Here is a 12,806-nt window from a genome sequence, read left to right as displayed (position 1 = left end):
GATTTGTTTGTTTGTTTCTTTAAATTCCTTTTAAGTTGATAATAGCTTTTCTCCCTTTCAGGTAAGATTAGGAGGCCTCTCTTAAATCTCTGGTCTCAGGGTGTAGTTACTTATTTCTACTTGGGTTTCTACTGATATTTAACAAATTGGCCAGCACAATTCTATGCTATTTTGCCCACTCTAACTGTAAAGTGGAGTCTTTACGGTTAGATGACTTTAGATTACATGGCGTAAAGAAAACTCAGCCCAGGAAGTGTTGACGTGACATTTCAGAGCAGATCAGTGGAGTAGAGACTACCCAGCCTCCAGCGGGCTCAGAGCCAGGCATGTTTCCTCATGGGGCTTCCAAAGCAGGAGACACTTGAACTTAGACTACGGAAGTAACCAGAGCCTTCTTCATAAGGCTCTGCGACTTCAGACAAAGCCTCTAAGCTTATGTACAAAACTCCTGTGTGAAACCTTCCCAAAAGAGTTCAGAGAATTGATAGGTCATTCTCCTAAAAGTGTTTTCTTGAAATCTCAAATGGAAAATAAGTGTATAAACTTACTGCATGTTTCTGCCAATAATCTCTTAAAACAGGCCTCTTTTTTTTATGCACAACAACTTCCTGCATATCTTCAAGAGATGGGTGCTGGCCGATTTCCTCCTCAAATGGCAACATGTACTCATCTACGGGTCCTGAAATGTAAAAAAAAAAAAAAAAAAAGAAAATCCATTGAAATGCTTCCCGACTAGTACAAGCTCTCTAAAATACGTTCTGTATCCCATGTTTCCCATTCTGTAATAAATAATGGAAGGAGAGAAATGGACTCCTAGCTGTACTTGTATCACAGTGGGACCAGAATCTAATTTATGAGAAACCAAAGGTCTGTTTTTATGAGTTTTTAATGGCTGCTTGTTGAAGACAAGGTCAGACTAAATAGTTTGGCTGGCTTTGAACTCTTGATCTTCATATTCAGCCTTACCAAGCTATATAAGAATACATATGCTGAATGCCCATGCCTATATATGACAAAGAGCTGTTGGTATTTAGAAATCAACTCTTATCGGGATATTAACATTCTGAGCATGTTAGCACCTCTGTAAACTTAAGTGTTCCACCTGTTAGATGTATCTACAACATGCTCAAACACCCTACATGACCACTTGAGTAAGTGACGCACTTTCCAATGTTCTGTCCTCCCACAAGCATAAGAAACAAAGGTGATTCAACCAGAATTTCCATCAAGTCAAAATTTAACTCATGACAAAATTTTTCATGGACATAACTTTTTTTCTTAGATATCAGACATGATGTGCAGTATTTTATCTCCCAATGAAGTTAGAATTTGCTCTATTTTGTAAATATGATAGCTCAGAAAGTTATGAGATTTGCACAGAGGTATGTGACTATTAAGAAGTAGAGTTGAAATCTAATTCTAAATCTTATCGGAAGTCTGCATTTCTCCCTGTGACTTAAACATGTGCATGGATGAGCTCTGTGCAAAGTATAAAGATGCATTGAACACTTCAAACAGAATCATGAACTGAAAGAGGCACTCACTCAACCCTGTACCAGGGATTTAGGAACTGTCTCTTATTGCTACACTTTCTCTGTGTGTACCTGTATGTGCACACCACAAAATTCTTATAGAGATCGGAGGACAACGTGCAAGGAAGGGAAAGCTCTCGCCTTCCACTATATGAGATCCAGGACCAAAATTAGGTCATGAGAATTGTCCACTGAGCCATTTCATGTGACACCATTTGGATAGCTGAAGAACTGCTTATTATGTCCAGTGTATTAGTATTAACATGCTAGAATTTCAATCTTCGTTGGGTTCATGGGTCAATGACACTGGCATCAATTGATGGTAGCTTGTAAAATACACAGATTACTCAGCCCAGGCTACTGATTTTTTTTTTTTAATGTATATGATTGTTTTGTCTGTGTGTGTGCACCACAGCCATGACCTGGTAATGCCCATGAAGGAAGAGCAACCAGTGTTCTTAACAACCAACCTATTTCCCTAGCCTCCAGAGGCTTATATTTTAACAAGATTCCTAGGAATTAGTAAAGTGTGAACTGCTGAATTTTAACTAAACACTAGACACAAACTTAAATGCACTTACCTTTCTTTATCACTTTCCCTTTGGCTCTGACTTCTGCCTTGTGACATACCCTGCTCTTAAGTATCTAACAGCACATACAAGGCATTTAAGAAAAATTAACATCTGATCTTGTCTCTTGCTCTGCAAATCCCCCCCCACCCCCGCCATATAACTCCTTTCCCCACAAAGTAACTCTACTTACTCCCTATACCACACCTTACACTTCTCAGCTGTGACTGCACTTCATTATAGTTATTTGAATGCCTTATGTATCAGGTCCAGGACAAATGGTTCACACTTATCTACAGTTCACTCTCCAGAAGGTATATTATTCACCTTGACAACAGGGCCTATGTCACCACCACACCAAGTCATAGTTTGATGTGAAGGACTAACACTGAAGTCCTTAAGCAATCTATTTTCTTGTTGTATGTGCTTTCTAGCACACTTCTATCTCTCAAAGTGTCAGTGCCAGCTCCTTTCATACTTAGCCCCTCCACATTCACCTTGCCATCTGCATCTTCTGCCATTTTATGAACTTGTAGAGTTCATAAAAGAAATTGGTAGTTATTTATCTTTATGTATAACCCACTTTTCATAAATGGCCTATATACTTTAAAAAAAAATGTTTTGTCCCTTACCATCTGCAGCAGTGCAACGAGAAGCTAGTTCCCAGAGGACTAACCCCATGGCATACATGTCTATCCTCAGAAACGCGTCCCTTTGGAAGTTTATAGCACCCTCTAACACCTCTGGAGCCATGTACCTCCGCGTACCAACCTGAAAAAGATTTTGAAATCAAACAGTACTCACTGATTGACATTATGAATTAATGTTTTGTCTGTGGTTTTGTAGAAAGAAAACCAAATATGGTCTATTTACCCAGGGAAAAGTAAATTATGAGTATAACACTATAGGCTACGTAAGCTGATCTTTGAATACTCTCAGCAGACTTACAGGGCTTTCCCTCCCTTTCTAAAGCTAATCACCAAGTACCAAGTAATGGTGTGCTAGGAGAAGAATGGAGAAAACACAACACTTCACAGATATTTTCTTTGAATACTACTTTTAAAAATCTTATTTACTCATAAATTCTTCTGTCTTAGTTGTCTTAGTTCTTTCTTTATATTTGTCCTGAACAATTTGTTATTTTGTAGTACCTTAACTATGACCACTAAGCTAGGGTAGCTAGTGGGTCTTGACAGCATTTTAATATGAATGCATTTTATGAATTGTCAAGTAGGCTAAAGTATACACCTAATTAGATCTAGGAAGCAACTTTCCTTACGTTAGCAATTAAATGAACATATAGCAATAGTTTTCAAAAGTAAGGACAGATTAGCAAAACTATTAAGTTCAAATTTTAACTCATTTTATGAGAACATAAAGTAGCTTCTGGCTTTTCCTGTTCAAGACAAACATTTGGACTATATTCTGAATGTCTCTCAGAAGCCTACTTTTTCCCTTCTTTTGCTATTACAGCTTATCTAATTTTAGTCTAAGATAACCTCTTTTATGAGTCAAAGGTGGCGTGACAGTAGAGAAACTCTTTACTCATGTGGCAATTCCTTACTTTGCCTAAGCCTGTAATCCAAGTGTAAGGACATTAAAGAATGACTTGTGTCATGAGTCGGACTTTAAAAAAAAAAGTTACTAGTTTTGTCATATACCTAAAGATGAAGCTGTCCCATACATACTTCCCTACAACTGTTAATCACAGAATAATCACAAACTTTCTCTTTAGGCTACTCCATTCTTCATATTTCCCCCAAACATGTCAGCTTTTCTGATATTCTACAACTGCTGACATTGCAATGAAACAAATCTGAAAGTGTTGAGTAACATTGCTAGAAATCAATGTACCATGACTGCACACAGCTATGTTCCTGGGGCTCAAGGGGATATGGAAACTCAGAAATAACTTAACTAATTTGAAATATAGACCTAATAAGGACAAAGCATTGAATGAATCATTTGGCCTTGTAGGAAATGTCACCCTTTAAGCTATTTTTAAGAAAACATTTATTTTTAATTGCACAGGCAGGAAGGTATATGTGCATATGTGATTGTGGGTGCCCACAGAGCCCATAAAAGGATGGCAGTCACCTGAAACTGGTCTTACAGACATCTGAGCAGCCTAAGCCAGGAAATGAACTTGGTTCTTGCAAAGAAAGTAAACACTCTTAATCCTTGGGCCAAAACCTGTTCTTGTGAAAAAATGAATCCACACAGGTGTAGCACCTCTCCTAGCCTCATGTTTTTTTCTGAGAATACATGGGTATTTAAAAAAAATTGATTTTTTTTTTTAAACCTGACTTGTCAGTTTTTAAAGCCTTATAATTGGATTACAGGCTTAGGCAAAACTGCCTACATTTTATCTCCTTTGGCCTTCCTAAAGGATGCTAAATCTGTCTGTGAAAACCATAACTGGAGTTAAGACACTTTGCTTTGGCCTTTTCAGGAGCTCTGAACTCTAGAAAGAATTAAAAAAAAAAAAAAAAACTAAACTAAATTGTAACTGAATCAATAAAGAGCCAGAGCAATAAATAACCTTTTATATAGAGAAGAGAGAACTTAATAAACTATAGTAAAAAGTGGCCCATTATCCTCCACTGTTAGGATGATGAATTAACCAATGAAAGGATTCCCTAAAGATAAATTATTTAGAACTGTATTCTTTTCCGACAAATTGTTTTTTAAAAAACAACAATATCACAGATGAATGCTGTTCTAGTGCCTGCTTAAACCTGAGTTACACAACAGTGTAAAAATGTTGCCTTCTCAAATTAAAATGTATCACTCTTTATTAGATGATGCTTCAATGACTACCCCAGCAACATTAGATCAAGTTAGTGCTGATCTAAGAAAGGTATTATGTGCTTAATTTTGCTCTCACTTTATAGCTATTGTTCTTACCTGCCCATGGGTATCACCTGCAGACTTGCCAGCCTCAAACTTTAAGGCCAACCCAAAGTCAGCAATGCAAGCTGTAAGATTGTTTTTCAACAGCACATTTTTACTTTTGATGTCCCTTTAAAAATAAAAAAATAAAATACCTTAAGCAAGTTATCTTTTAAATTTTCCTACTGAATACATGGAGAATATGCTATAAAAATAAAGTTATTTAAAACTAAGAAGAGCAAAGAAAGTTAAGCTGCTTCTGCAGTCTCAACCTGGACTACAGCACAGGAATGTAGTAAGAAACCAGTCCTAAAAGGAGCAAGAGGGAAGGAAGCCTTTCCATGAAAGCAGTTGTATAGTCACTCCAGAAACACTGTCATCTATGTTACTCCCACATGATAAAATTGACTCTTTCTTTAAAGCAATAGGAACACTTCAGATCTATTAGCTACAAACTCCCAAAGAACCCAAACTTTAGAAAAACAAGAAAAATTTTAAAATTTGATAAAGTCTTTGATAAAGACTTCCATTTTAGAATGTCTACTCCTGGCAATGGTCCTTGACCTGCATGGCCACTTTTCAAGGAAAGCACTACTGCAAATACAGAACAGACAGAAGCCAAGTACCATAAAGCAGAGCTATTACTGGGAAAAGTCTATCAGCTGTAAGTAAGGAATATATTCTTTATACACATCTGCCTCATCTGGGTCAACTTAAAGGCAACTCTATCGACCATGTCTATGCTTTCACCAATAGGTACACTTAGAAGTAGCTAGTCATTTAGTCCTACAAAAGGACAAAGGTACAGTCAAATGCTCCAGAAACCAACTGGTTTCAGTATCAAAAATTTTAAAGGGCCTTATAACTAGTGAGTTGGGAGACTCATAAACATGAAAGAAAGGAGAGGACTTTCTAAAGAAGTCACGATTTGCAAAGCCAGAATCTGGTGACACTCAACTACTTATTTGCTAGATCAATATGTTAATACCTACTTTTAAAATAGCCATTTTAAAACTGAATAGAAGATGACAACTCAATCCCATATTCTTCAGGAAGTTAAATAATAGCAAACTAAATTTATTTCCCAGAAACAAACATTTTTCTTTTTAAGATTGTAACAGTTTCTTCACTGGAACAGGAACAGCTGTCTCCTCTTGACTGATCCCTTTTAATTTAGTTCAAGGAATGAAAGTATACTCATCCAAAAGACAAAGAAAATACTTAATCTAGCCTTAATTCTATCACAGTATATATACACTAAAAATTGTCTTAAAAGTAAATCAAAATTATGAGTTAAAGTCATTTCTTCTTTGAAATAGACAAAATATACTTTTATTCTCAAGCATAGTTTCAGAAATTAGACAAATTAAAACATGGGATCATTAGACTTTATTAATGAGATTAGCATGTACATTAACATATAGATACCAAAATACATCCTAGCCAATCACAAACCTAATTCTAAAAACATGAAAATCTCTGCCTCTTCAAATATGATTGGATAACCACAGCAAAAATAAATTGCACTCCAAGAATCAAAAGTTTAAATAGTAAACATCTGAGTTTGATGGAAAGACAATGCAAATCTTGTTCTACCTGTGAGATATTGCAGGCTTGTGGCCATCTTTTAAGCCAGGTATATCCTCATGTAAATATGCCAATCCTCTAGCCATGGTTTCTGCAATATGACAAAGTTCATTCCAAGAGACCACATTAGCCTTAAGAAAGTCTGACAGTGAGCCCTAAAGAAAGGAGAGGTGGGGGAAAATACCCATAAGCTCTTGATCAAAATTTTACATAAACAGAAAACTTTTCTCTGGATATGAAAGCAGCACAATCCTATAGAGATGTTCAAATTTCCTTTCAATTCACAGTAATGAACATTCAACCACAAAAGACTGATTTTTTAAGGCTTATTACCAAAATAAGTTAATTTTTTTTAACTTTGGGAGGTTAAAAACAAACAAACAGAAAAACAAACTAGTTAAAAACTTAGAAAAAAAACCTAGTCTCTAAAGTGAAACATATTGATATTATAGTACTACTCTGAAAACATAAATAACTATTAATATATAGATTATTACTGAGGAAACGACTTGGTTGGTAAAGTGACGCAAGCATCAGGACCTCTGTTAGTCTATCAGCCCAGTGTGAAGAGGACACAGACACAGGTAGACCCCTGGAAGCAGCAGGTTCTGCAAGAGACCCTGCCTCAAACAAAAAATAACAAAACCCAAAAGAAAACCAAAAACAAAAAAACATGAAAAGTAACTGAAGAAGATACTGAAAAACATAAACCAGGACATCCACACTTGCATCTTACTTGTAATCAGGGCCTCCATATGTGTACCTTACTTGTAATCTCTCTCACTCTCTCTCTCTCTCTCTCTCTCTCTCTCTCTCTCTCTCTCTCTCTCTCTCTCTCTCTCTCACATACACACACACACACACACACACACACACCCTTCTCTAGAGATGTTATGATCATTATGGTTAAATACTTAGTGAAATATAAAGGCAGTTAGACTTAACAATAATGACATAAAAACCAAACATCTTAGCTGGCCACAGTAATGCAAACCCACAATCACAGCACTTGGGAGGCTGCTGGGACACAAAAATGAGTTTGGGACCAGCCTGTGCTACACTGAAGACCTTTAAAAAGTCTTTTTAAGAAAAGTTAACTGCAAAATGATGGAATAACAAATGTGTTTTGGTAATAACTCCAAGTTAGTGACTCTGTGTTCATCATAAAAAAAAAAATTATAAGGTAAAAATTAAAGCTAAAAAAAGTGAGGCTCATCAAATTAACTGTAGCTTAAGTACTCCATGAAAAGCACAAGCACTGTCTCTTCTACAGGACCCTAAGAGAAGAACTGCAGCCGAGGAAGCAAAGGCTGAGGCTTCCCTAGGATCAGAGGGTTAAGTAAAAAGCTGTTTCCTTAAAGTCACTTTTTCTTATTTTTATTCATAAGTGATATGTATTTGCATCAAATATTAATCAACTATTGTAATATGCTGTTCTTATAAAATACAACAGTTAACATTAGGTAAGCCAAGTCCCGCTTAACTAAACGTAAGTATTAAGTTGTTATACCTTTTCATGAAATGCTGTGATCAGCCACAAGTCCACATCAACACTGGTGCCTCGTTTCTCTGCACCAATGAACTGTAATATGTTCTCATGCTTCATGCCAGGTAGACTATAGACTTCATATTCATTCTGCCAGGACTGTTTGTCCTAGAGTAAAGAAACGAAAGCACAGTAAGGACACAGAGGACAAGAAGCCCTGAGGTCACTAGAGTAAGTTTTAAAAATGACCACAACAAAACAAGCTAATAAAAGTGGTCCAACATCAAAATGAGGTAAGTATAGAGGACTTTTGTTATAGCTTGATAAAAGAAATCTGAGACACATAATAACAATAATCTATGATAAATCCTTATCCTTTATCATTCCCTCAAAATCTACTTTTCTGTGTGGCTAAACATTCATCAAAAATGACTGTATTTCTGTATCTTAAATGGCAATACACTGTGTTACAAGTTACTGCGAGCACTATACTGCGTGAAGTAATTTACACTAACAGTCACAATCATCTCCCTGAAAGATAAATTTACATAGAACCTTAGCTAACAGTCTCTTCAGCCAGACGTCCCAGCTCCCAAAGTTAACAGTACCTTATGGTTTTTTTTTTAAATTATCAATTACTCATTCCTGCTAGTGATCTATGTCCACTGTATCCTTCCTTAGAAAAGTTTCGTTTCTTTTCACTATGAAATGGCAATGAAAGCAGAGTTACACTATAATATGTGGTAGGGAACTCTCTGGATCCAAGATTATTTTAAATCTTGACCTTTCCTCTTCCTTTTATAAAATCATTTTTCCTGTGAATAATAACTATGCTACTGGTCACTAAAGTGCTTATTTTATGTTCATAACTAAATAACTTATGAACATACAACATGTAAATCACTACTTTGTCAAAGGCATTTGATAAAATGGCTGCTGTTGTTTGTACTCTTAATATCCAGTATCTTTCTCTTATTGTTAAGATTCCTCACACATTAAAGTATGAAACGTATTATGCATCTGAGAACAGCAGAATGCTTCTCTCTAGAAAAGCCACACTATGCCACGATAAAGAAAGGCTTGAGATGAATTAGGAGGTAAAGCCTGGGCATGTCCATGCTGCTGCGGTAGTAACTCTGGATTGATGGGGCCTGTGTGTGTAGCTGAGACATCAGGACTAAGGGTCCTCTCAGGCTCAGGGCCATAGTGACAGAGCAAGGGCAAGATGAGAGCCCCCCTCAAGTCTACCAGCAATGAGCAAAGCAGCAGCACTGAGAGCCTGGGATAGGTCAGGCTCATGCGAGTTCAGCTGTACTGAAGGTGACAACAAAGTAAAGTAATACTCTGAAACCTGAATCAATCACAAAAAAACTGTAAAAAATGTACATATAAATACTCAAAGTGCAATGAAAAGAAACCAAAGTCTGGCCATGTAACTGCAAACACCAATTCTAAAGTAAAGCAGAGTCTACTGCTCTTTCTTGTCGAGAAGACAAGTAAACTACCCAGACAGTGAGCTTATTTTTTGACTAGAATATTTTAGATTTTATTCACAAAAGATTAACTACATAGTCATATATTATGATTCCAATTCTGCCCACAAAGCCTAGTATTGCATTAAATCATCCCATCTCAGCTGTGACAGCAGCACAGACAGGCTAGACTACTTTCCCAACTATCACAATCACTTTAGGATGGATAGTTTGTGTTTTCAGGCTGTTTATGAGTTATAATATCCTAACCAGTTACAGCTTTAAAAATAAAGAAACAGAGAGACTAGGGAATTTCAATAAACATACCTGTATCGGAAATATTTTGACAGCCACATATTCATTGAGCAGCTGGGCTTTCCAGACACAACCAAACCTTCCCCTTGCTTTCACTTCTAACAGCTGCAGTGGCTTCAACCCTAGTAATGGGGAGGGTGGAGGTGGGCCTGGGTCCTAGAGACAAATAGTAATAATGCTATAAATAAGGAGAACATAAGACATTGATTCTGAAATGAAAGAAGGGTAGTTATACTGAAGAATGCTCTAACAGAAACCATGAACACATGAGGGACTGTTGCGTCATTGTGACCTTCTCTTTCAGCCTGCAAGAACTTAGACACTAGGGCATTCGTGGGAACCAGTAAGCAGGCAATGTTTAGCAACATCAGTGCTGCTGCTACTTAGGAAAAGAAGGTGAAAAGAGTAGGCAGCCAGTCTCATCAATGTTCTCAAGGAGTTGTGGGAATTTCAGAATACTCTTCATAGTATGTCATTGGCTTTATTCAGTCTATATTCTCTTAAAGGATACAGATTTTAAAAGTATCAAAACAGCAAAGTATGAGCATTTCTCAAAAACAATCTCAAAATCTAATACTTTCTCTAGTGGCCATCTAACATTAACTTTTTTCTTCATTAATTTCACAATGCCCAGTCATTTCAAACAAGTATATAACCCAGCACTCAGGAGACAGAGGCAGGTGAATTTGAGGACACTCTGGTCTACAGAGCAAGTACCAGGACTAAAAAAAACCTTGTCTCAAAAAACAAAACAAACAAACAAACAAAAAACCAAAAACAACAAAAACAATAAAAAAACCAAAAACAAAAAACCAAAGAGAAATGTTTCTATAGACAAACTTTGTTCATTCTTTTCAAGATACGAATAAGTCCATCCCTTTAACTATTCCCCCAAACTGACCATAAATAAAAATCATGTTCTAAGGATAACTGAAAAGAAAAATAAGACAAAGTGTAAGTAAAACTAGAAAAGTGGTAGTCATAGTTGGAAAGATTTCTGGAATGGTGAATAAAAGATAAGAGTGCTACCATGACAGATCTTTAAAATGCGGCCAGGAAACTACATGAAGGAAAAAGGCGAGAATTCCCTACGCCAACAGAACTCTTTGCTAAAAGTGTTCTATCAGTTTATTACCTGCAAATAAAGCAAGATGTAAAAAGCTTCTGGAAGCCAACAGAAAAAGCATCAGAAATGTTTCAATGATTATTTAAGTTTTGTGAGAAGGAACTAAAATTTTTTGGCAAGAAGAGACTCCTGGTGGTACTTCAGATAATTAAAAATGACATTTTATCTAAGATCAGTATATCTCACCCTAACTGTCTTCTCCCCTTTTAGATCTTTCTTTATAATGTTCCAAAACTTATAGTGTTCCTTGTAGGTACCCTTCAGCCACTAGTCTGTTTGGGAGACTACAAATTTTCTATCAAGCATCAGAATTACCCCCAGAAAAAAAAAAAAAAAAAAAAGGTTCAAAATAGTATATGGAAAAAGAATGCAACTTGCAGGCAGTCCCTTAATGGCTTGAAAACTACTATTTTAAAAAGTAAGGCAGAAGAAAGACTTCCTGTGATTTATTCTGAACTCATGTTTGCTTTTAAATGTCTAAAAAGTTACTGTTCCTCTCAAATTAAAAATATAAAAGGTTAATAAAGCCAAAGGGCTTCCATTTAGCAGAGTGATGGACCAAAGAAGCCGTCTACAAACCCTACTGGGAGGCCAGGCTCACAGTGATTCTCTGTTGTTCTGGAAACAGATCCTCCCTTACCATTCGACAGCCATCTTGGCCTGACAGGAGCAGGCTGACTGAGGGGACTGAGAGGAAGAGGTGGACACTAAGCTACCAAAGGCAAAGAAAACTATCCCATCTGCAAGATCCCAGAATAAATGGACAAGTTTATAAAGAAATAACTGAACAGAAATGGCAATAATCAGTTTTTCAAAGCAGCAATACTATAATCAATCTTCAGATATAACTAAAAGGAGGGAACAGAAGAAGGTAACACAGCCACTGACCAAGAATGTCTCTAGAGAGAACATAAACATCTACTCTGTGTTCAGAATTATACCAGCCACAGACATGAAACAGGAGTGAGATTATGTCTTCAATATCTCAGATTAATAATATAACAGTAGTTCAAAGTATATTACATGTTTTCTAGATGGAAAGATAAACTTCAAAGGTCCTATATGCTTTCCTTAGTAAATTTCTTAACATACTTTTGTCTCAGAGAAAAATTTTGGATCAGCATTTAATATTACAATTTCACTCAAAATTTTCCATTAATTACTATAAAACATACAACTGTCAAATTTTCTTCAGTATAAAAATTTAAATAAAAAACATAATACTGACCAATATTCAAAAAGAAAGTGATCTACAAAGGTTCATTCTTACCAACATCAAACCTTTTTGAGATGTACTCTTGACTATAATTTAATACTCACAAATACTTAAGATTAGACTTAAAATGCAACTTCATAATAAAAATAACTACACAATACAAAATATCAATCACTGATAAACCTTTTTGCTTTCTTAACAAGAAGTTACTAGGATGACATTTTAAATGCATCTCTAAAATCTAAGTTTTAATTATTGTATAAGAATATTAAAAATGTCTCTCAGTTCATTAGTATCAGTATAGTAATTAATTCAGAACACCTCACTTTTGGTTTGTAGACATGAAGACTTCTATCATTAAACATATGAACCTCTAAGACAGACAAGGAGAACTTACATTCCATAACTGATGGCATCCATGAAGCACAGCTTTGCCGTGCTTCACAGAAGGACTTGGAAGACAGCAATTCTAAAGACTACAGAATTTCTGAAAATCTCCCCTCGAGTTCCCAGTGCTCTTTCAACCACCATTCAACACATAAAACTTGGAAGATGCACATCAGAAGTGGCTCTGACTATGCATTCCTTCAAGACATCACATAGTATGCTGA

General features: G+C 36.1%; 1 protein-coding gene across 1 annotated transcript in view; it reads right to left on the bottom strand.

The window, feature by feature from the left end:
* The window catches only part of Acvr2a (activin A receptor type 2A), an 82,375-nt gene that overhangs the window by 3,992 nt on the left and 65,577 nt on the right, over nt 1-12,806 (bottom strand). The window contains exons 5-10 of the mRNA XM_052182450.1: nt 9,866-10,009; nt 8,091-8,234; nt 6,590-6,735; nt 5,009-5,123; nt 2,734-2,872; nt 549-679 (exon numbers count right to left, since the gene is read on the bottom strand). Coding sequence (XP_052038410.1) covers nt 549-679; nt 2,734-2,872; nt 5,009-5,123; nt 6,590-6,735; nt 8,091-8,234; nt 9,866-10,009 — 819 coding nt within the window. The remainder of the gene's footprint in view (nt 1-548; nt 680-2,733; nt 2,873-5,008; nt 5,124-6,589; nt 6,736-8,090; nt 8,235-9,865; nt 10,010-12,806) is intronic.

Source organism: Apodemus sylvaticus, chromosome 5 (genome assembly GCF_947179515.1).
Source record: "Apodemus sylvaticus chromosome 5, mApoSyl1.1, whole genome shotgun sequence".
Classification (NCBI taxonomy): Eukaryota; Metazoa; Chordata; class Mammalia; order Rodentia; family Muridae; genus Apodemus; species Apodemus sylvaticus.
Note: the sequence above shows the minus strand (reverse complement) of the source record. Positions and strands in the feature narration are given on the sequence as shown.